The 25709-nt window shown below is 40.2% G+C and overlaps 1 protein-coding gene across 4 annotated transcripts in view; it reads right to left on the bottom strand.

Annotated features, from left to right (window-relative positions):
- Positions 1-25709, bottom strand: part of CADPS2 (calcium dependent secretion activator 2) — a 308405-nt gene that overhangs the window by 98686 nt on the left and 184010 nt on the right. For all 4 annotated transcript variants that reach the window (XM_066634562.1, XM_066634564.1, XM_066634565.1 and 1 more), the window contains exons 14-16: positions 18125-18226; positions 12131-12194; positions 10892-11015 (exon numbers count right to left, since the gene is read on the bottom strand). In XM_066634562.1, coding sequence (XP_066490659.1) covers positions 10892-11015; positions 12131-12194; positions 18125-18226 — 290 coding nt within the window. The remainder of the gene's footprint in view (positions 1-10891; positions 11016-12130; positions 12195-18124; positions 18227-25709) is intronic.

Genomic DNA, 25709 nt, shown 5'->3' with positions numbered 1-25709 from the left:
TAGGAATACAGAGTATTCAGAGACAAGCATCATTTCAAGTCAGGAGCTGGTGACCTGTAACCATGTGCGTAAGTCCCAAAGAGAGACAACAGGGGATCATATTCGGGGCCAATGTGATTTTTAGCCTGGAGGAAAAAATATATGTACAAGTTATTGTTGTTATCAAGAGGACTAAAAACTTTTTTTCCCAACAGAAGTCAGCAGCTTCTAGTTTAGAGGTCTTATGGCACGATCCATGATACAATCCCACACATAAGAGTAGCTAATGTTTTCTATTTATGGGGAACTAAAACAAGAATATATCATTTGTTTTCCTCTGCTTGGAGATGCCCTCCATTCCCAGGGTAGGTGTTACAAGGGCAATGAGAATGCGGGGAAAAAATGTAGATCTGGTTCCGCGGCTATTAAAAGCAAACCATGCTTAAGCTCATAATTTAATTTTCACCAGGATCAAAACGCTTTGAAAAGAACAAAAAAACCTTGTTAGAGAAACCGTGCCTCTCCTAAGGAGGAGGAGAACTGACAGCACAACCCTGACAGCGTTCCCTTTTCACCACTCCCACAAATATCACTCAAAGCTATCACATCAGCACCATGGCTTTCTTTGAAAATGGAAAGTGACCTTAACCTCAGGAACATCACCAAGGCAACCCTTCTCTTTGCTGAGGCTCTTGTCATTTATTTTGCAGTAGTGCCGAGAATCCTGCACACACACAAGAAAAAGAATTCCATTGTGCCAGGCACTGTAGGAACATATGCGTGAGACACCAATAGAATCTCCTGTTAGATGGACCCACATAAGCACCCCTCACACATGCGCATGCCAAACGTTCTCCACTTGACATTTGCCGGGCAAATGAGCACACTACTGCCCGATCCTGCTCTTTTTTCAGACCACGCCTTGGCAGTATTGAAAATGCCAAGTCCCCCCATCAATGCCTGGAGGACTGAAATCCCGCTTAACCTCAAAAGAAACAAAAATTGAACATGTTCTAGTTGCTGCTAAGAAAAATGCTTCACTATTAAAGTATGGTGTGTCCTGGTATCCGCTGATCCTACATCTGTGGATTTGACTCACCGTGAATGCTGTGGATAAAGCCCAGTAAGCCCGGAGTAAAGCCCAATTGGCTTGCCAAACCAGAAGTCACTGTGGATTCATGTATCTGTAGGGGGTCCTGGAATGGATTCCCCATGCATAAAAAGGGCAGACTGTAACATCACAAAAGATGCAAACTACATTAACTACAACTGTAATAGACTACTCATACGGCCAAAGTTTCAGCAGAGGCATCATTTATTGTTGATAGTATCTCCTCGTGGTGAATAGGAGGGCTGGGGCTGTTACTTAGTGGCAGAGCATATGCCTGGCATACTCAAGGTACCAAGTTCAATCCCTGGTATCTTTGAGTAGGGATGGGAAAGACTCCTCCTAACATTGGAGAGCTGCTGGCAGACAATGTGGACTATACCAGGGACAATGGACTAATGGTCAAAATGTGGTTATAAGACAGAAATTGTGGGGAGAAATTTTTCCTTTCTCCCTCAATGTGGAATTTTCTCATCGCTGTCATTATATAGTACAGGGCAAAATATGCCTGGGTGTGTCGTACAATGATGAGAGCAGTGTTTCTCAAACTGTGGGTCGGGACCCACTAGGTGGGTCGTGAGTCAATTTCAGGTGGGTCCCATCATTTCACTATTTTATTTTTAATATATTAGACTTGATGCTGCCATGGTATGTGACTGCATTTGGGGAAATGTTACAGACCTGTACTTTTAACAAGCTACTATGTATATTCTTTTAACAATGATATTAATGGGACTTACTCCTGGGTAAGTGTGGGTAGGATTGCAGCCCAGGATTGTTAAAAATTTTCCTGTTGATGATGTCACTTCTGGTCATGACATCACTTCTGGCGGGTCCTAACAGATTCTCATTCTAAAAAGTGGGTTGAGAACCACTGAATTAGAGTGTTAGATCTGAAACAGAAAGATCTAGGTTCAACTTGTCACTTGATCATGAAACTTACTAGGTGACCTTGGACCAGGCACAATCTCTCAGCTTAGCCTACCTTATAGGATTGTTGTGAGGGTAGAAGGAGGGAGAGGCACCATGTACACCACCTTATGATCTTTGGAGGAAGGAAACTATATAAAATGTGACGAATACGCTAACAAAATTAAAAATCATTGTGTGTTGGATATTGGATGGAAATCACATTTGCCTGACTCAGACATGAGAAATGCACCAAGCAAGTGTTGTTATAATTTAGTTAATGAAGGAGGACACCATCTGTTGAGTTTCATAGAGGAGAACCTCAGAAGTGGCAAGCTTAAGTTGCTACGATTTCTCACTTCACAAGCCTTACTATAGTTATTTTCATGATGATGCAATGAGACAGGTTAGGTCAGTGGTTCTCAAACCTTTTACCACCAGGACCCACTTTTTAGAATGACAATCGGTCGGGACACGCTGGAAGTGATGTCATTAACCTGGAAGTGATGTAATGGCCAGAAGCAACATCGGCCTCAAACCTAAGCCACAATTAGCCAAAGGGCCCATTACACAGGATACCCCTGCATAGCTCAGAACCCAAACATTCCAGCTCAGAAGTCAAAGCAAAACACAAGTCTTGGATCCTCCTTCAACCACACAGCTTCCTCCCTTTCCAGCATTTCATCTTCCCACCTATTCAGGGCAAAGCACCATGCCTTTCTCCCAAGAGGAACGCACTTTGCCCAGTAGCTCTGTACACTATATTTTCATTGGCGGTTGAATTTGGTGCTATGCCACTCACCTGAAATTGGCTTGTGGCCCACCCAGTGGGTCCCGACCCACAGTATGAGAAACGCTGGGTTAGGCTAAGAGAAAAGCCCACCTTGTGAACTTCTTTATGGTTGTGTGCTATTTTGGATACGAGTCATTTGGAATTGTGGGTTTCTTATGGCTGCGTGATTTCAAGAGACTGCAAGAATCTTTCGAAGTTTAAAAAAAAGATGATGGTACTGGAATCATCATATCTGTCTTGAGACTACAACTGTTTGGAAAACAGAAATTTTTAACTTACTATATAAAGTAAATATCTCCTGGGAAATATCCTGAAAGTCTGACAGGGAACAAGCATCCCTCTGATGCTCTTGATCACACCCACACAAACTTTAGGAAAGAGAACAGGCAAGGGTACTCATGCAGCTCTTTTAAGAACAAAAGAGATATGATGAGTAATTGGAAGGTTACTCCCCTCCCACCTGCCCTGTCACTTTATGTTCCCTTTACATTACGTGGAAGAGGCAACAAGCTCTCGCTTTCCCTTGCTGGAGTGTTAGTCCTTGTAGATTACTTCTTTTAAAAAAAATACAAACCAACAAGTGATCCCTGTACAGCAAGATTTCCCTCCAATCATGCATTACACTGGAACGAGATATCACACCATTGTCACTGAATCTGGACCGAGGAGGCTAAGCACTAAGAATGAAACAAGTCTTTTTTTTTTTTTTTTACAGTTGGAAGAGACTCTAAATGACCATCACAATACTAGGATATTGCAGGTGTGCTATTCCTAACCCAAGAAGTAACACGGTTGGTTACCAAATAAGCTCTGTCCCTCACATTTTTCCCGGTACTCATCCACTACTAGAATACAACATTTCAAATCGCACAGATGGAACAGACAGTAGTGTAAAAACAAAGGTTTTCTTGCCTTTCACAATTCACTCGTGTAGAGTCCAGTTTAAATAAAAGGTAAAATTTAAATCAAAAGCTTCCACAGTGACTCTTTAATTGATCAATTTGAGAATAGCATACTGCACTTTTAAAACAAAGATGTGCTCTATTTGAAAAACACATTCAATTTATTGTCTTCCTTTGCAAATGGAAAGAATGTATACAACCTTCTAAAATGTCTTATCTTCAGTAATAATACTTGCTACATATTGCTTTTGCTTAGCAGGGCCATTCTGCCTGGACAACATACTTAAATTGCAATACACAATTTTCCACTCTGGTAGAAATCTCTTGGTGACTTAAATGATAAAACACACATGCGCTTGATACTTTAATACATGCATGCATATACTTAACATAGCAGTCACCTGGATCCTTCTCGTTTGTTGCTTAAAAAATGTAAGAAGAAAAAGCAATTAGAAAAAAAAAATGTTTATTTCATTTTCTTCAATGTAAGTCAAGCTATAATTTGCAAAGATTTGTAGCACCCATCTGGCAAAGGAGATGCACATTAAACATTATCTCCACCAAACAACAGAAGAATGAATTATTCACCTCCAATTAAACAATAAATTACCTGAAAATCATGTTTATTTTTGAAATTGCAGGGGATAAAAGCAAGAAGCGATGGAATGTCAGAAGACACTTGTGACTTTGTTTATTACAGTCGTGCATTGTTATCTTCAGGGATAATGAAATCTGCAGGTCAGGTACGCGAGACCTTCTGAATGTAACTGGAGGGTATTCTGAGAACTGGGGAAACTGTGCAGGTCCACCTTGGCCTTCAGAATGCCTTTTCCTTCCGAAAACCAGAAGTAGTGTTGAAATACCTTTAGGGCCTGCACAGCCTTCCTGGTCCTCAGTACACCCTTTGGACATGACAGGAGCACAGCTCTGGGGTGTTCAGTGGTGAACAGGTCTGGCCAAGCCACAGATTCAGAAACCACGGTTAGATCAAACCATGGGTCCAAAATCTGCAGATAAACAGTCTGGCTCTGTATTCAATATTTTCAATATTTTCTCCTATCAGAAAACTGAAAAATGTTGCATGGAACTTTTGTAAAATTTAAGTATGCAATATAGTTTCCTTCCAATTTCAAAGTCATCTTTTTGATATCACTAGCCAAATATTGTCTCATGTCCCAAGTAATTATCAGGATAAAGCACGTATTATAAGCACAATTAATAGAAAATTAAGTATTATTTAAAAAGATCATTGAAAAAACCAACTGGAGAGGGGTATTTAAATGCTGCTGGTTTCATTTAAAAAGTTCTTGCTAGATTGTCTTTGATGAACTAATTGGCGAACCAGACTAGAGTATTTTTCACTGACTGACAAAGCCTCAACCAGTCATATACCCTGATATGGTACCATATGCCATTTGAAGTACACCCTTCATTTTAAAAATATTGGAAAAAAAAATATGCCAAGACAAGCAGAATTCAGCAACCTGAATACATACTAAGCCAATTTATATACTTTTGCTTGTCCTGAATAAATTCATTCTGCTTTTGATAGTCAAAGTAGAACCCACTGCTCCCTTCATCTAACTTCAGAGGTTTCATCAGATATTACCACATGTTTCAAGTCTACCTTCAGAGCCATAAGGACTATGAACCTGCTTTATGAAAGATGAACATTTTTCTGCACATTTTTTGTACTTTCACTGAATCACAATACACAGAGCCTTACTCAAAAGCAAGCTAGAGATGCAATTATAATCACACTGATTTTGGAGAGATGGAAACCTATCCGTTTCAGTGCCTGAAGGGAGTTCAGGATCAACAGTCACCTAAAGGGATATGAGAACCGGGGACCAACGGCATAGCTAGGTCATTTGACACCTGGGGCCCAAAGATTTTTGGCACTCTCCCCCATACAACAAATTTATTTAATTTATATTTTTCACATTTTTATACTACCCTTCCTCTAAGGAGCTTATGGTGGTGTGCATGGCTTCTCCCCTTCTTTTGTCCTCACTTCAACCCTGTGAGGTAGGTGAGTCTGAGAGGCAGAAATAGTCATGACATGAAATGAATAATAATAATAATGGCCAGAAAATAAATGCAGCAAATATTCCACACAAGCAATGGATAACGTCAGTGCTCTCCCCTGTTATCACTCCTCTGCACTGCCCTTGCATCTGGAGGTTCAATATAGCCATCATGGTTAATAACCATTAGACTATAGTCCACCATGACTGTTTAGAATCCATAAGAACATAAGAAGAGCCCCGCTGGATCAGGCCAAAGGCCAATCTAGTCCAGCTTCCTGTAGCTCACAGTGGCCCACCAAATGCCCCAGGGAGCACACAAGACAATAGGCACAACCTGCATCCTGGTGCCCTCCCCTGCATCTGGCAATCATAGGTAGCTTGCCTCTAAAACCAAGAGCTTGCACATACCTACTTTAAAAGTCCACTTTAAATCCACTTTAAAAGTCATCTAAGCCAATCAATCAATCAATCAATCAATCAACAGTATTTATATACCGCTTTTCAACTAAAAGTTCACAAAGCGGTTTACAGAGAAAAATCAAATAACGTAAATGGCTCCCTGTCCCAAAAGGGCTCACAATCTAAAAAGATGCAAATGAATACCAGCAGACTGCCACTAGAACAGACAGTGCTGGGGTGAGGTGGGCCAATTACTCTCCCCCTGCTAAAAAAAAAAAAAAAAAAAAAAAAAAGGAGCACCCACTTGAAAAAGTGCCTCTTACCCAATTAGCAGGGGTAAAAGCCAGTGACAAACAACCACCAAACTTCTCACCAGTGGCATACTACGGTTGGTTTTACCTGGTCAGATAACTCAAAGTGACACCCTCATTAACTTTATTTTTCTATAGAACAGTACAGATCATCCAACCTATCAGTAACCAACAAAAAAGTGGCCAATTTATTGACACTCACACAACTGAAGAAGAGTATTAGCTCTGTTACATGGAAAAGAGAGAGGACTCATAACATCTTATCGGTTCCTTGTTATGCCATAATAATACCTTGTTAGCTCTCAGAACACTCAGACTCATTGGTCACTTCTGAGTTAAGGAAATAGATAGAACATAGATAGATTTGACAGAACATAGATATTTCAGCATGTTTGCTTCACTACATTCTGCATTAAATTATGCAACAAATATTGAAATTATTCCTACAACCACAATTTTGGTCGCTAGTGGTGTCACCCTCCTAAGGGTGTCACCTTACTAACACCTTAGGTTAGATGCTGTCATAAAAACATCTAATTGGCTCTTTCAACAAACAGTCTCATTGGTCCATTTTGAGTCAAGGAAATTACTTTTTGTTACATGACAATTGTATTTTTGTTTTCTAGCTTTTTGGCCATAACTCTTGATAGAACAGAGACACTTTACTCCAGCTGGTTTCATTCCATTCTGCTGTAAATTACACATCAAATGAAATATAACATGATGGTTTTATTCCTACCAATCACAATTTTGGTCACTAGTTGTGGCCCCCCTGGCTGGCAACTGGGGCAACCCACTCCCTGAAATATTATGCCACTGCTAGGAGCATAGATAGTTTTACAAGCGAAGACTTAGATTTTTATCTTTTAAGCCATTGAAATTACCATCTTCATAAGCCAACAATTTTATAGCTCAGAAAGTGTATTCTTTTGTTACAGACGAGGAAATCAGATTTTGGAGATATGTAATGCTTCCAATAAATCTGCTTATTACAATAAGTTAAGCCCCAGAGTGAAACTAATTTGAGTCAGTTATGATTTTTATGGGAGTGTTAAAATGGAATTCTTGTTTCTGCCCAGGCAATATATATTACTACAATTATATCACACCTCACTTTGTGGAGCATATATAGGCAGTGGCATTGCTAGGGAGTGTGGGCTGCACTGGGTGTTGTGCATGGCGGGAGGGGTGACACCACTACTGGCCAAAAATTTTTAAATCTTGGTATTTTTGAACAATGCCATCATGCTATATATCATTTAATGCAGAATTTCATGCAAAATGCAATGAAACCGCATTGAAATATTATTATTCTATCAAAAGATATAGCCAGAAACCAATGGGGTAGGCAACAGTGCACCCACCGACTGGAGCATTGCCCCCCTACTGCATGGGAGGGGGTCCATCATGCAGGTGATATAAACCCTAGTGATGTCACTGTATATAGGGTTTCTATGCAAGCTTCCATCAAAGAAATGACCAGACCTGCATTGGCATCCTTCAGTCTCGAAAGACTATGGTATCGCGCTCTGAATGGTGGTTCTGGAACAGTGTCATCTCCAGTGCGCGAAGCCTGGGCAAAGTAGGTATGGAGGATAGGCTGTTACCCATGCAGCAAATCCCCCCTCTCCACGTCGCTGAAATGGTCCAATGGAAAGGCAGAAGCCAATACAGTTGGTTCCAGCGGCGTCGCAGGAGTTGCCAGAACGTGACTGTGTTCAGCCATGAACTTTGCCTCGAGGTTGTCTCCTGAAGCCTTTTCCACAACTGGATGTAGCCACAAGGCAGTGGAGGTTTGGAATCAGAGTTTTCCTTCTCTCAGATGAGCTGCCTTCCCAGGCTGACGAGTCCCATCTACCTGGTGGCTGTTTAGTCACCTCTTACGACAAGTACAGCCAAACTGAGGGCCTATTCTTATCCCCAGCCCCCAGGAGCAAGTAATCTTGCTCCAATGGCAGGACAAAAGTCAAGACGGCTGGAGATGGGCTGGGCGCAGTGGTTGACTTTCGTGTCTTGCCGTGCTCTTAGTGTACCACATCACTTGCAGAAACCGCCTTCATGACCATTGGTCCTATTCTAATAGGTCTCATCCGCTCAATCCGCCAGAGTCTGTCTTCACATGCTCGGGATAGACAAGTCCCAATCTTGCCGAAGGTCAATGACCCGATGGCTACCCTCAACCTGGTTTGGCCAGCCTGTCAAAGCTGTTGCCCGAGGTGTGGCTGCCGCGCATGCTACAGCTACTGGGAGCCACAGGTGAGAGCTGAGTGACAGGTAGGGGCGAAAGGTGCAGCCCTACAAGGACCTAGACCAGACCTATTGCTTAGGATTGCGCTGTCAATCCTCCAGCTGGTTGCATAAACTTAAGAACGTGATTTCTTTGCAGGAGGAAAAAAAAATGTCTTGTAATCTAGCCAAGGTTTTAATGCTGTCCAATGCACAGAAATGCAGTTTGAGTTAAGATGACTGCTATTCCACAGTGCTCTGAAGTTAGTTTACAAGGCATTACATATTTATTGCACCTGTAAACAAATGTGTTCCAAGCAGAGATTACTTTGCTGACTTTCAATCCAGTTTGGGTGACTTCTTTTAAAAACGTTCTATTTTTACACCAATTATTCCAAACAAGCTTGTTAAAAACCCAAGATAATTGAACAGCAAGAGCCCCCACTGCACGTTGCACAGGATGCTTGCTGGAGGTGAAAAGGTATCTTTCTCATTTTCCAAAAGATCTACATGCATCCTACTTCTCTGAAACACAACATGATACCTTAATTAATTATGATAAACTGGTTACTGAGGTGCTTTCATGTTGTTATTCTCATGATATAATATTGGTTGCTATAGTGATGAGATGGCTTTTTTTTGTTAATCATTCTGGAGATTGGTTAACTCATGTTTGTCAGTGATTTTGAAGAGAGATAAAAATAAGTTAACACAAACTGATAACCACTTATCTCTTTCCCCTACTTTTTAAATAATTCATAGCTCTAATTTCACTCATTAACATAAATTACAGCAAAATATCCCTGAATACACACTATTACAGTCTAAGTCAGCCATTTTCAACCACTGTGCCATGGCACACTGGTGTGCCGCAAGCGGTCCACAGGTGTGCCACAAGAATTTGGGGGAAGTCATTTGTTAATAGGGGCAATGGGAGATGTGAGCCCCCACTGGCAGCACGGTGTGCCTTGTCAGTTGTCAAAAACCTGGTGGTGTGCCTTGACCATTTTAGTGCCTTGTCAGTGTGCCACGAGATGAAAAAGGTTGAAAATCACTGGTCTAAGTAATGACTTTTCTTGCAAGCAATATTGAATTTTAATATCCCATCTAATTATTATTCCCCTTACTCATGATAGAAAACTGCCCCCTGCCCCTATTTAAATATTTGACTTTGTGATCATTTGCAGGAAAAAAAAATTATGCTTACAGTGTCTAACATTTCTGGAAATTGTTTTGGTCTACCTAGTTGCAAGTCCACAAATTTTTTGCTAGTGATGATCTAGCCAGACTTCTAGTATTGCAAACCTGGGGAAACTAGGGGAAAATATAGATGAAAGATAAATCCATCAAGGGCTTCCACGGAAGCTGCACTGAAACTAAAAACACTGAAGCAACATTGGGGTTTGATTGATTTCCCCCACCTCCAAATTTAAGCTTTTCTTTTATTTTCTGTGAATCCTAAAATTTTATATAGGCATGTCAGGTTACAATGGAGTTTTATTTCTAACAAGTAATGACAAAACACTATCAAAGAAGAGCCACTGAAAATTGTGTTACTTTTGTAATGCTTTTGTAATAGCTTCTATTCAAGTTGTAAGCTCTTTGTAATCAGTTAGCAATCCCCCCTCCCCATGGCTAAAATATTACTCATACAAAACATACAAAATTTGAAACAGCCAAAGACAGCTATGCTTTTGACTGGAAAAGGGATTTCAGTAGTTTGACACACAAGTCAGTCTACTACTGAGTCTTTAGGGCAGATTTTGTGATATGTATTGTTGATTATTCAATGATAAACATGTACCAACCACCGCATTGCATTCAAGTAAGAGTGAGTTAATCAATTGCTCTAGACTGCCAGAACTAGTCGGCTGGTGCTAAAACAGTGAGTAACTGAGTGCAAATGTTAAAACTGGCCAAGAATGTGCCTTCCAGAATGGGGCTGATTTGGGGCCAGTTTTGGACATGCAAAATTGCCCTTAAAATAAAAGGACAAAGGACAACTTCACCACAAAGCCTAGATCATCCATTCAAGCATGGTCCCAGGAGGTATATTAAAGCAATGAATAGGAAAAAGCTCAGTAGTTCACCAGCTGAGATTTTAATGAGATATTTCCCCTTGCTGCGGTGCAGGTTTTGCTCAGGAAAGAGAAAAGGCTGGTCAAAAAATGTATTCAGTTAATAGGTACCAATAGCTTTCCCCGACCACTACGGCAGCTGATCAATGCACTAACCTTCTATTTTGGCATAATCTGTAAGCCGAGTGTAATTGATCAAGGCTGCTTTCTCCAGACATTTTCGAACCACTTTCTTCACTTCTTCTGCTGGTATGGGAGTAGCAATATCTTTCATTAACACCTGTGCAAAAGGCAGTCATAGTGCCTGGTTAGATACATTAACACAATCCCCCAAATTAAACAGACCAAAAAAAAAAATTCAACTTAAACTAATGGTTGTTTTAGATTCACTGATAATTGGAGACTGAAAGGAAATTAAGTAGTTAATAGATTACCTATTCCCTTCTGAAGATTTAGGTTAAAATAACTGCTGAAGTTGTAATGAGTTAGCATCTCTACTTGCACATCAACAGACTGATTGTACTCTTTCTTAATGAAACCCAAAGCTAAAGCACAAGCAGGTTCAAAGCATATTTAAAGTGTTCAAATGATGATCTTGACAAACCTTACAACAGACCACAGGAGAGGCCAATATTATCCTCATATCCCAGACGCAGAGAGGAGAGAAATGCAATTTGCGTGAGGTCATTGTCCAAATTTGTGGTTGTTGAGATTCAACATGTCATTCCTTGCCTCGGAATACTCATGCCACATGGTTTGCCCCAGAATGGGTTGAACATTGCCACGCATTACACTTATTGCAATTTAGGGCCTTGCTGCCTCCCCCCCCTCAAATTCTTACCTTTGGGGCTGGGTAACCTTCCGCTGGGGAGCAGAAGAAGATGGAAGTAGTAGATGGTCCCTTGGCCCAGCAAGGTATATTTTTTATATTTTCCCATCAGGGACATAGCCCCAGAATCCCCAGAAGGAAACGAATGTAGTTGCAAAATTTCCATAAGGAGCAGGTCCTAAAATGCTCTCTTGGGAAATACTCCAGATAAACATTACTAAAGGGACAAGCTGAATCTCAAGATTTTTTTTCAGGCAGATAATTGCAGGTAAATATCAACATAGGCAAAGGCTTTAAAAAAAAAAAAAAAGCATGAAGACTTTTATGAATTGCACTGTTCCTTCCAAAAAACTGCTTTATATTGTAAGAAATTAGATCATAATGATACCCATCACATCTTTGGTGATGTTGCTGACAAAGAGAGATACACTCAAAGTACTGGAAGTTCTACCCAACAGACTGTACACTAAACAGATGCATAGCGTCACAGCAGAAATGAATACACTTTTGTTCAGTAAGATTTGATACACACGTATCAAACCGTGAAAATAAAAGCAAAGACATACCCTCTCAAGTAATGAAAGTGTAGCTTTCAAAGCTCCTTCAGGACGCCCAAAAGGAAAGCAGTACCTTAAATAAGGCCAAAACAACACTTTATTAGAAGCTGCATCTATATGGAGAATACTTCCTGTGTTTCTTATTACCTTTAGTTATACCTCTGAAAGGCAATTCAATGCATTAACATGAAAAACCGCTAACACTAGGGCTGCTAAAAAGGTCACTCTGTTTAAAATCTGGAAGCAGGTTTCTCTCTCTCTCTCTCTCTCACACACACACACATTTACCTCTTTCTAATTACAACTATAGTTGTAAAACTTATAAAAACTGAAGATGGCAAAGGCCATTGCGAACATGTTCCTTCTAAGATCATGCCAGTGATAACGTGGGGGATGTAAGACGAATAGGTTATACTTATTGGGATGTTTTTAGCTTTAAAACTATTTATTTTGTTTTGTTTTTTTAAATTTTTTTTATTATTTTCCAAAATAAAAACAACAAATATAAACAAACGCAAACTCAATACACAACACACACAAAAACAAACACAGAAACACACCGTTGGAGGGTGCAAGCAATCATATATCAATATATCTAATAAATCAATACATATCTTCTAATCTTGTTCCTCTTCCAGTTTAGCTTCTTAATATCATTTATCTATCATATCATATCCTGTACAATATATCATTTATACAATATATTCATCTAAATGCCCTATCTTATACATCTACAACTTCATTTTCAACCAAGCACAAAATGGTCTCCATTGCTCTGTGTTGGTTTGTGCTATTGATCCAAAATCTCTGTAAGCCTATCCATTTCTGCCACATACATTATTATTTTCTCTATTAATTCATCTTTCATTGGAATTTCAATATCTTTCTAGTATCTAATATATAAAATCCTTGCAGCAGTAAATATGATAGTAACTAAATACACATCATTTTCTTTATCTACAATATCTAAGGTAATATTAAGCAAAATTAACTCTGGTTTCAGCGATATCGTAAATCCAACGATCTCTTGTATTGGATTCCTTATCATTTTCCAGTATACTTGCAATTTTTTTACATGTCCACCGCATATGATAAAATGTCCCTTCTACACATTTACACTTCCAACAATTTTTTGATATGTTCTGATTCATTTTTACCAGTTTTACTGGTGTCATGTACCATCTATAAAACATTTTATATACATTTTCTTTAAAATTTGTTGCTCTAGTAAATTTTATATTATATTTCCAAATCTATTCCCATTGTTCTAATTTAATATTATGACCTATCCATATTTAACTTTTACAATTGAAGGAAGACTTTCTTTCGTTTTTGAGGTGAATTTAAGCCATTTATGTTGACAGAGTAAATACTCCATCCTCGCTTAACCATCATGTTTCTTTTTACTATTCACCTTCTCTTTTTGTCTTCTTCTTGTTGCTATTTGTGAATGCCTCCTTGCCCCTCTAGTTTCTTCCTTTTCTGATTCCTCAGTTATCTCTGAATCATCTGATTTCTTTTCTTCCAGCTCCATTTCTACACTTTCTAGTTCTTTTCTTCTCAGTTCCTCTTCCTCAGTTTCTTCATTTCTCATCTCATCTCATCTTTCATCACTGTACTCAAAAAATTTTCTGCTTTCATTGTTGAATTTATATTATATCTCTGTGTCTGGAACTGAAAAAACATACCTTCCAGGGGAAGCCATCTATATGGTATTTGCTTTCCTCTTTAAGAATTTTGCTAGCTCTTCATATTCTTTTCTCTTTTCTCACTCTCCATGGGACATGTCTCAGAATTTTCACTCTGCTACCCTCCACCATCCATTCCTTTTCCTGTGAGATCTTCAATATTTTATCTCTGTAAAAAGTTCTGATGAATTTCACATGGATTTCTCTTGGTAGTTCATATTTTCTTATATAAAAAGTGCTCACTCTTCTCGCTAAATCCAGATCTGTTGGCATGTCGATCCACTCTGATATTAAATCACCAATCAGACATAGTGTATCTTCCCCTTTCTGTTCTGGTACATTTTGTATTCTCACCACTCGAGCTGCACTCTCCATCTGAATTTCCATTAAAGTTGCCTCTCCATCATATTGGTTCTGTTCTATCTCCAGTATTCTAATTGATCTTTTGTTGTCTTTTCTTCTGATTTTCTAATCTTTTGTGTATTCTCATCTGCTTGGCCTTTAACAGCTTTCAGTTGCACACTGACATCATTTAGTTGTGTAGTTAAAACATCCAGACTAGCTTGAACCTACAGAAATTGATTTGTGTGCTGCTGCCCCATCGCCACTAACTTTTCTATATTGTCTTGTATTGTCTGCTTCCATTCTTTCCCTTTCGGTTCCTCTTGTGTTAGTTTTCCCAAGTTTGACTCCAGGGCGGGAGAGCCCCTAACTTTCGCTCCTTTTCCTGTCATCCTTTTTCTTCCTTCTTATGTCTTCTTTCCTGTAAGACTCAAATATCTGTTATCACATATATCACTATCAGTTACCCATATATCACATACATCATCAAAAAATCAACTGTTCACCCATAAAAACCAACACAAGGAAATTTTAAGTCAAATAAACCTTTGCCTTGCAATATTTTTAACGCCACTAGATGTCCTCAGCGTATCGTCCTCCTTCACTTGTCAAGTCCTGTTCTTGTCCTTGCAATGTCTTTTTAACTCCACTAGATGTCCCCGATGTTCTATTCTTCTTATTCTGTTGTTTTGATTCTATTGCTTATGTTTGTCGCTATATCAACCACATTCCCTTCCAAGAGATAGTGAGAGGAATTCAAAACAATAAACCACTTTTGCAAAACAAAGAAATGCAGATCTCCAGCCCTCTCCACAGGCACTCCAAGATCTCCACAGGAAAACGAAACAGAGCGTTCCAAAGCAGAGTTTATATTCCAAAATGATTAATTTGTAATCCGTTTTAGATTTGTAAGAGTTATGCTCTCATATTTCCATAACAAGCTCGGCAAATCTCCTCCAAAGCTTCTTCTCACACAAGCAAGCAAGTGAACGGAGAAAGCCTCCCCCTCTTTCATCTTCCCAGAGGGGGAAAATCTGCCCCTCCTCCTTCTTCTAAAGGCTTAATCAGGCAGTCAATTAATCAATGTCAGACACACACAGCAGAATAACACTCACTTAGTTCTTCTAACATCTTTCCCTGCCTGGGGCCTTCAGCTTAGTTTCAAGATGAATCCTCACCAACACCGACATTGATGGCTGGGTTTCCTTGGAGAAAAACAGCCCCTGGCTGGATCCATACACCATCTGTAGGATCGAATCTCTCCTGATCACAGATCCTTGGATCTCCTCAGACCCACGGTTTTTTGGGAGGAAATAGCATGCTTTCCCAAGAGCTTTCAAGAGCTCAGAAAAACACAGCCATTCAGTTGCCTCTGGTCCCACCCACTTTATTTTGTTTTGTTGATGCTTATGTTGTAAGGTCTCTAAAATATATTCTAATGCAAAAAGTAGGGCATAAATTATGAAATAAGTAAATACGTATCAGTTTGATTTCATATAAAAATCAACAAGTCTTCAAAACACATTACATCTCTTTGTGCTACAATTTAATGCTAACTAACCTGTTCCTTTATATTGTGGAGAACAAAAAAACAAACAAAAAACACAGTCCCAAGTAAGTAAACCTTCAATTAGTATCTCCTTTGCCTGATCTTTTTTTTCTTTCTTATAAAATATGTATTTTCCCCTGCTAATCAGCTATTTCAAAAGGAATCTTGCAAAAGTTGTGCAAGGGTTTATTATCATATGATCTTTCAGTATCACTTTATGACTGGAAAGGGATTCAAGGTAATGAATTCAGAAATAAGTTTGGGTAACCTGTGATGAAACCTCAAAATGAGTACCAAAAAATTTAGCTAGGCAGACCCAGTCAAGTGATACTATCCTTCTTTCTTTTTTACTACTTACTACAAAAAGAGAAAAGATAGAATACTAATGTTGCACAAGACACAGAAGAAAGTTTATGGGCTGATGGTCAGGGTTGCTACAGGTCAAGTTTACCTACTTGTACCTGTTGAGGTAAGCTTGCAGTACTGCAGAGTTTGTGGGGCTAGGGTGCCAAGACACAGTGATCTCCTAATTTCAAGGTGGGGATTGTCTAGTTTCCAGGAAAGGGAAGAGTCTGGTTAGAGTCTGTTGGCACTGTGGCAAACGGACGTGTTCTTGCAGGCATGATCTTCAATAGTGATACAACCCTTTTGGATGAAGGTTGATGTATTAATCAGGTATTAAAACCATCATCATTGTTACAGTATGTATAGTCTCTTGAAATATCCACCTATTTTATGGCAATTATCGGAAGGACACTGGAAATGAAGTTTTTGTGCACTTACTGTAGCTAAAGGACTTCTATTGAGATGTTGGAAAGACAAGTGCCCTTCCACTATTTTTCTATGGACTGAGGACCGTTTAACTATTAAAAATGGAATCTATGGCTTATAAAAGACAACTGCGTATGGATACGTTTTTTGATATTTGGAAGTACATGTATAAACGCTTTATCAATATCAATTTTATAAATGGCCATGTTTATTAGTACGCTTGCTGATTACACAGACCAACACATATGTTGTTGTTGTAAAAGTTAGGCCTTGAGTATATTGGGCTCCTGAATCCAAAAATGGCATCAGTTTTGCCTGACTGGCTCTAATTTTTTTTTTTTTTTTTTGGGGGGGGTGGATATGGCATAGCCACCTTAGATGTCAATTCAAGTAGCTTCCTTCTGAGGAAGCCAGGGCATCGGTTGCTTAAATCAGGTGGCTATACCATATCCCCAGAACTAGAGTCAATCGGGCAAAACCGATGTCATTTTTTTAAATTCAGCACCCACAAAATATCCTAAATTTGTTCGAGCAACCTCGAAAACTAAAGAAAAAGGTGTTTATTGGTAGGCCTGTGTTATAAATATTTTATTTTTAAAATCTTCCCCCCTTTAAATTTTTTCCTTTTTAGATTCGTTAATTTATTCAGAAATTGTATTATTTTATCATTGGTTTATTACTCACCAAAAAAAGGAGAGGAAGAAAAGGGGGGGCGAGCATAGGAGAAAGGGGGGAGAGAATGAGAATTGAAAATGCTTTACTGGGGAAAGAGTTCATTGCAAGGCAGCTTAGCAGGCGCTGGGTGGCGTTTTGCAGTAGTGATTGGGGAAAGGGCAAGGGTTGAAGGGAGGAAGGTTTGGAAAGGAGGAAGGTGGTCTGATACCTAACCCTCAATGCTGGGTGGAACAGCAGTTCTTGGGTAGCAATGAGAATAGGGGTGCTTGACACAGCAACACAAGGTCACTGAGCAATTTCCTGATAGCAGAAAGACTAGATGATGACAGGGCCAGTGACCCAGATCACCAACATTCCGAAAGGGAAGCATAAAGGCTATTATGGGGTGAATGCACCAAAGACATTCTTTTGTTTCTTGATTGTACTTGCTGGTTCATCTCCAGCTCGAAACAGGTATCTCCATTGTCCATGCACCCTGCCGAGGGTGCGGCAGTTGACGTCTTGATTTTTTAGATGCAGTTAGCATGCAGCTCTTGATTGAGTTTTCTCATGAAGTTGGCAAGGGAAGTTGAAGGCACTTCTTTTGTGTCACTAATGACTTTGTTTATTCCAAGGTCAGGAAGCTCCTAGGATGTGGCTTTCCTTACAAGCTGACCTGCTGATCAAGCAAAGTTCAAGTGGTCATGAAATTTCCAAAAAGGCGAATGAGACTTGACCTGAGCCAGCAGCAAGAGTGGGGTAATTGCTGTGCAAAATCAAAGTTTGGACTTTTTCCTTAAGGCCTAAGGGGCCTGATTCCTCTTTAGCCAGTAAGCCTGAACAAATGCCATGAGACTGGCATGCCACACACAAATAAACATGTCTAAAAGTGTTTCTGGCAACATATCATTCAAAATAACAAAGTACCAGGCTTTAAACTCTATGTTTTCCTGATTCTCATACTGCCATTCATTTTAACCTTCCAGAAAACACACTCACCTGAAGTGGCTTATCTGGTTTTCCAGAAGGCCAGAAAGTCTTTCTTTAATATCTTCAAATCTCTCTCTCTCTTCAATGGTTACCGTTCCAATTCCATCTGGTCTGAAATTTATAGATTTTATTATTTTTTTTTAAAAGGACACCTTTTTTTTTTTTTGAAGTATAATCACAGACAACAATTCTTCGGAAGTGTTATGCACAATATTTTTTTAAATTCATTGAAGTAGCCCCTTGAAAATACAGGCAGCCCACCAAATCTCTTTCCATTCGACAAAAGATCTCTTTTCATTCGACATCCCAGCATCTGAAGAAATTACGACAATAAGATAGAATTAAAAAAAAATATTTTTTTTGTGAGAGAGCAAAAGATACATTAAGGACACAATACAAAAACAATTGCCAAAAAATTGAGATAAAAGTTTTCAAGACCATTACAGAGAAACTAAGATACATCTGTTTACAAAAAAAGCAAAAAAGAAGAGAGATACAAGGATATTTAAGCAATCTATAGCATTGCATATGTCACATGCTATATGTATATAGCTAAGGAAAGATTTCTAAACATAAGAACAAGAGCCCAGCTGGATCAAATCACGGCCCATCTAGTCCAGCTTCCTCTATCTCACAGTGGCCCACCAAATGCCCCAGGGAGCACAGAAGAGATCTGCATCCCTCGCACCCAGCATTCTGAGGTAGCCTAAAACGCCTAAATATCCAAAAATATATCTGCAGCTGTCTTCTGTAACCCATTGGCTCAAAAACAGATGAGGTCAAAAGGTCTTCAATCCATTGATTAATAGTAGGGGGCACTTTTAAAAAAATGGTTTTTCACATTTCTGCATCACCCTTGCAGGGTGGTATACATAGTTCCTCCCTTCCTTTTGTCCTCACAACAACCCTGTGAGGTAGGTGAGGGTGTTGTGAAGACAAACAGAGGGGAAGGAACCATGTCCACTACCCTGAGCTCCTTGGAGAAAGGGCAGCATAAAAATGTGATGATTTTTATCTAGATCAGGGGTGTCCAAAGTTTTTGGCAGGAGGGCCACATCATCTCTCTGACACTGTGTCGGGGGCTGGGGGGGAAAAAGAATTAATTTACATTGAAAATTTGAATAAATTTACATAAGTTCACATAAATGAATATATTAAAGATGAACTTATATGAATGAATGAAGGTCTTGCAATAGCTCAATGCCTATAAAAGGCCTTGCACAAAGCAAGGTTGGCCTTTCCTTTGCTGCCGCTGCTGCATCACAGATGTGAAAGAGCAAGCAGTGGAGGGAGCTCTCATCCCACTGCTCACACGAGAGGTCAAACAGTCGCCCTCAAGCTGAGAGAAGTTGAATTAGGCCAGTGCGGGCTTGAACAAATCTCTGGAGGGCCAGAGGCTCATTGGAGACTGGGGACTCCCTGAGGGCCGCATTGAGAGGCCACGAGGACCGCAAGTGGCCCCCGGGCCGGAGTTTGGGCACCCCTGATCTAGATGATAGATAGAGGGCCCTCATGAAGAAGGAGGACAAAGCAGCACCATAAACAGGAGTCCTGACATTTAAGTCTGAGAACAGAGAAAGACCTATTTTGGGGGACAGTGACTTGTACATCTCGCAAAAGTTTTGTAACAGGAAACCCTTGTTCCTCATGTGTGCCCCCCCCCCCAAAATCCTTTACTATATTACTTATTGCAGATGAGGGTCTAGGCTACGTAAATACTGGCTTTGCTGGGGCCACCTCAAAAAGCGACATTTGAACCAAAAACTTCCTAGCTCACACTCTGCCAGCTATAAACAGGGATTTACCAGCAGCATACTTTAGTAAAAGCTACTTAGAGCGATGCTGTCCATTAAGCTTTCCTGACCTTAGGGACATTATCTAAAAGCAGGAGAAATACTGTCTGAACACTTCAGTTATCAAGAACTTAGTATGAAACTGAGGCTAGTATCTGTTCACGGCATGATCTGCTGCACCGATAGGCACGTGTTTTTCCCGTTCTTGCAAACAACTTCTGCTTGCAATCTCTCAAGTAAGGGAGTCAACTTACTTTCCTTTTTAAAATAATTTCAAGGGCAGCAATGTTTAACTTTAGACATGGCAATATGTACATCACCATTCTTTTTTATAAATGCAACATGGAAGAATAACCTCCTTCCCAATGAAAGCCGCTGACACTTTATCTCAGAGTTCTGACAGTTGAAACGTGCTCAGATTCAGGTAAATTTCTCTGATCTGATTGTCAGGAGAGATTGAACTCCGCGGTGATAAAGCAAATACCTCTGTCATATTAAACTTTGCTGGAGCACGTCATGCGCGTGACAGAAAAGAGCCAGGGGTGCTGAGAATGGCAGGTGAGAAAGGTGAATCAGGAGAATGTCACCATCTGTCAAACTACACTAAGAGGAGAGTCACTGCATTCATACAAGAGACCTCACCACCCGTCATGTCACTTCTCGAGTTTGTTTTCATACAAAACTCTGCTGACAACACCTATGACTTTAGAAGATCTTGATCCATTTTCACTAGTCAAGCAGTATCCTGTATGGAGTGCCAAAGGAAAAACAGACACACAGATACACACAAACCGGGGGAATGTGCATATGATCCAGTTCACAAATCAGCTTTATGAAACGAGGCAAAGCTGCAAGATAAATTTCCTTTGCTTCTCTAAATTTTAACATTGATTTCCTCAACGAGATATGACAGATAAGCTCCTTGCTGTTTTGTTTTTACTGCTTTGTACGTAAAGGATGGCAGGAAAACCTCTCTATGGATACATGACAAAATAGCAGGTCTGATTCTCCTAACTTCCAGTGAAGAAATGGGAAACTCATGGGATCAGGTCCAGGAAGGGGGTGAATTTGGCAGCAGTCAAATCCAAACTCTCTTCTCAGTGGCCTGGGTCTGAGGAGACCCCTCCATGCTGTGGAGGTTTATTCCTGACCAGATAAGGAGGTAAATATTCTCTTACCCAAAGGAAACCTCTGGGACGGCCCACGCTTCAGGATGCAGTGCAAGTCATTTTGTGCAGTGCAAGCATGCTGCAGTGCATTTTGATGCACCTGCAACAGTGGTGGTGGTGGGGAACATAGGATTGGGCTGTTAGAAATGCCTCAACCTTACAAAACCAAGCCTGAATGCAACCCCAGGGGCTACTGCAGTATGTATGAAAATTCCTTTTAGGCTCCAAACAGAAAAAGACTGATCTTGAGTGAGACAAAAACCAATATTTAAACTGAGATTACAAATCACTATCAAAGTTTGTGGCTTTTTGTGGCAGACTCTAATGACCAAAGGGAGGTGAGGAATTGACACAGAATACAATGTGAAGTGGCCATGTAGAGAGTGCATAATTGCATCCTAGGGTTTTAAAAGTAATCTCTAATGTTTTCAAACCACTATGCAGACAATCTGATTAAACCTTCTGGATAAAAGTCTTCATTATGTTTGAAAATGACAGTCTGAAGTATAAGGGATTGTTGGGGGCGGGGGGGGGAACTCCAAGAGGCATCGATGTGTGACCTGGAACACTAATGTTCTGCTCTGAGTCAGAGGTGATACAATTAAGCCATCAGGGCCAATGATGTTGTTTTTCAGGCAACTCTGGGGATCCCCCAGCCAGAAGCTAACCTTATAGTATATGTGCAGTTCTAGAATCACATGCAGGATCAAACAGTTTCTTAGCAATCTAAAGCAAGTCAAAATTTAATGCACAATAACAACATTGAGCTTTGTGTGTGCGTTTTAAGCACAAAAATGAATTTATTGAGTGATCATACAACGGAGAGAAGAACCTGGTGGGTATGTAGGCAGGAGGTCTGGTCTAGAGGGTAGATCCTCCGTTAGCCCAAACATAACATTAGAAGGTCGCCAGTTCGAGGACACCAGCAGCTCCCAGAATGGCGAGACCTTGAAGCAGCTGACAAGCCCAGCTGAGTGATTCTACCTGCTCATGGTGTGAGCAAGAAGCATCTTGACTGCCCTCCATGTGAGAGATGGAGCTGCTTGTCAGCCTGCATGGGAGAACTGGAGGCCAAAAGTGAGACCAAACCAGGAAGATCCATTCTGAAATGTTGTTGGTTCTTGAAAGAGAGAACCTCTATGATTGTAAAAATCTCCTTGAGGGATTTAGAAATGCCTGCCTATGTAAGCCACCTTGAATAAAGTCAGAGGAGTAATCCGATGACCAGAATGGTGGTATATAAATACCTTGTTGTTGTTATTATTATTATGTGCACTACAAAGCATAAACAAATTTGTCCATGCTTGAACATTTGTGCACAAAGCCTACACTTGCCTCTACTTCAATTCCAGAGTCTGAAATGAATACTGATGATTGTTCAGTATACTGAACAAATATACTGGGGTGGCAAAACTATGGCTCGCAGGCCACATGTGTTCTTTAACATATAATGTGAAGCTCATGGTAATATGCTGAACTGAGCTCCTTTTGACATCCAATTAATATAAAAGGTAAATAATTTTTCAAGCTTTGCAATTATTTACGGGGTATAAACAGAGAGTCAACTGAATTAAAACATAAGTTTAATGTTCGTGATGAGTAAATATATTTAAGAATTTAAGTTTCTTAAATATTGCAGTTTTCAAACATCTCTCTTGTGGCTCTCAAACAGCTGAAGCTTATGGTTTTTGGCTCTTATGCTAAGCAAGTTTGGACACCCCTGAAATACCCTAACACAGGGGTGTCAAACTCATTTCGTACAGCGGGCCGAATAGCATTCATCATGGCTGCTGAGGGCCGGAAGTGATGTCATTACGCAGGAAGTGATGTCGTTAAACAGGTCATAACCAAAAATGAACACTTTTTTTCTCACTTAGAAACTCATTAGCTGCAAATGACAGAAGAAAAACTACGCAAATCTTGACCGTATTTCAAGATATGGGACAGCCCCATTATCATGTGGGCTGCCTTTTCAGTAGTAACACCTTAGCACTGTTCAGCAGCTGAGAGCCTCAAGGCCATATAAAAAGCTTCCACGGGCCGCGTCTACCCCCCAGGACTTATGTTTGACAGCCCTGCCCTAACATATGACAGAATGGGATGTATGCTGATCTAGTCTAGAGAAATTTGCATTATATCTGCACCAGAATAATTAGGCAGGCGAAATGTGTGAAAGCTCTAGGCCAGCTTGAACTGGCCTGAACTGTGCGTTGAGACACAACAGTGGGTTGTGACGTAATTTTTAGTGGTTCCTAAAACTATTATTATTATTGACAAACTGATAGCTCACAAAGAAAATGTATTGAGCCCTGTAGAGTGAAACTGGGCTGCATGTGTGTGTTTACTCATAAGCAGGCAACTGTACCTCAGTTCTTATTGAAGTCCAGGTGAAATGGAACGCAAGGACACCAGAATGGTCGTGATCTGATGAATGTGAAGCTCAACAAATGCATCAGAAGGCAGCCCCCGCCATAGTAAAAATGTTAAAAACAGAGGCTTGAGTGGCTGGTAAACTTTTTTTTAGTCTTGTATAGTTAGGTGGCTCCAGATGGACTGTCATTTTAAAGAGTGGGTCCTGGTGCTAAAAAATTTGGGAATCACTGCTCTAGGAAGAATAGTTCCATCATCAGGTAAAATGTTATTCATTTTCTCAACACATTATGTTACGTCAAAATGCAAATGTTCTGTGCTCTCAGCTTAAGTATGATGCTGGAGACATGGGAAATCGGGCGCCCTCCCATCAAATAAGAATATTGTTTAATACATAAGACTTGCTTTGTGGAGAATACTGTGTACATTGATGCCATACTCATTGCTACAAAGTGATCAACTGGATTATAGACCCAGAGAATGGACCTGTTTTCTCATGTACATAGATGGTGCTTGAACAACAAGAAGACTGTGCATATTTTTCGTCATCAGCATAAAAATCCAGCTAGTGTTCTAGCTGAATATTAGCTATGAATAGAAGAAGTTTAATTGGTGCTTGGGGGAGGGTCACTTTTCACCAATTATTCCTTCCCACTGTAGCCTCCTGTGCCTCTCTAGAAAATACAACTGAGGGATTGAGGATGCTCATATGCCAGTTTTCAGGGGGCGGCAGAGGGAGGGGAGAGATCAGCAAAAAGAAAAAAGAAACACCCTCTAGCAGTTGCATAACTTAAAAAAAAATTCAAAGAAGTTGCGATCTAACCAACAATGATAGCAAGTGCATGAGGGACTTGTGGAGAGGGAGTAGAGAGAAAAGAAATATAGGGAGCAGCCACCAAAGCATTTGGAATTGAAGACTGGACACACACAAGGTGCATTTTTGTCTTCCTTCCAAGCCACCATCCGTCTTCAGGAAAAAAGACTTCATCAGTAGGTTATACAGTGGACCTTAAGTAGCTGCAGGGGATTCTTTCCCAACTCCTCCACAGGTACCAATTTCCTTGGATAAGCAAAGCTGTGGGGAGGACGTAACCGGAAGTGTCTTCCAGTGGGAACTGGGAGATCCTTGATGCCCTCTAAGGCCCAAATCCTAACCAACTTTCTAGTGTTGGCATAGCTGTGCTGATGGGATGTGTGTGGCATCCTGTAGTTGGCTGGTACTCATGGAAGCCTTCTCAGAGTAAGGGAATTTTTGTTCCCTTACCTTGGACCTGCACTGCCCTTATGTCGGTGCTGGAAAGTGGGTTAGGATTGTGTCCTAAGTGTAAGGCTGGCACCTGCATTGAGTGAAATCCACAGGTACCAACCCCGCAGATAATACATACCATAGCATCAAAAAGAAATGCTTCCAGCTTCTGCTAAACAGCAAGATAAATGTGAGCTTGATACAACTATGTTCTATCAGAACTCGGTTCCTCCACAAGATACCAGAGATGATCATCTCCAGAAAAGACATTCTCTCCATGCTCTGGCATTTCCTTTTCAAGTCAGTCAAGTATTGTATAGGTTCAACAGCTATAGATTATGTCTTTTTCCCCTTCACGAGGGATAATTTTGAAAACAAGAAAGAAAGAAATGACGACATTTGTGGTAATAGGCTGATTTGATGCTCGGGAGAGGGTTTCCACCTTTATTATCTGTTTGAAGAACGTTCAATACATCAGCTTCTTCCAAAGAGAGGGAGTGATACACCAAACCGGGGAAGGGGGAAAGAACTCTTTGTCAATTCAACCTGCCTCTCAGCAGGGGGAAAAAGTCACTTTGCACTTCATGTATTCCCCACCAACATCATTTCAAGAAAAGAGAGGTACAAAATGGGAAGTCGCAGCATGACGACTAAATACAAGATGCAATGATGAAGAAGAAAACAATAGCTCCTTTTCTGTATTTTGTACCTTCACTTAACCTCTGCTGCTACTGTTTAGAATGTCAAGGCTATGCTGTATTTATATAATTAGTCCACTGCATGCATTTTTGAAGTATATTAAACACATCTAGGACTGAGGACAACAGTAAAAAGCAGTGTTAATCCCGCCTCACCTATATCACAAATGTGTCCTAGGAAGGGCTCCGTGGAAGGAATAAATAAGCAAGAGGAAAGCAGAGCCCCCCCCCATCTTTTACTGGTTTGGGGGCCGCTGTTACAAAAGGACAGCAAAAATTATTTGTATGATCTCTACCTGAATATAAGAACAGCCCCAC

The sequence above is a fragment of the Tiliqua scincoides genome, chromosome 7 (assembly GCF_035046505.1).
Source record: "Tiliqua scincoides isolate rTilSci1 chromosome 7, rTilSci1.hap2, whole genome shotgun sequence".
Classification (NCBI taxonomy): Eukaryota; Metazoa; Chordata; class Lepidosauria; order Squamata; family Scincidae; genus Tiliqua; species Tiliqua scincoides.
The sequence above is the reverse complement of the archived record's forward strand: the minus strand, read 5'-3'. Positions and strand labels throughout refer to the sequence as shown.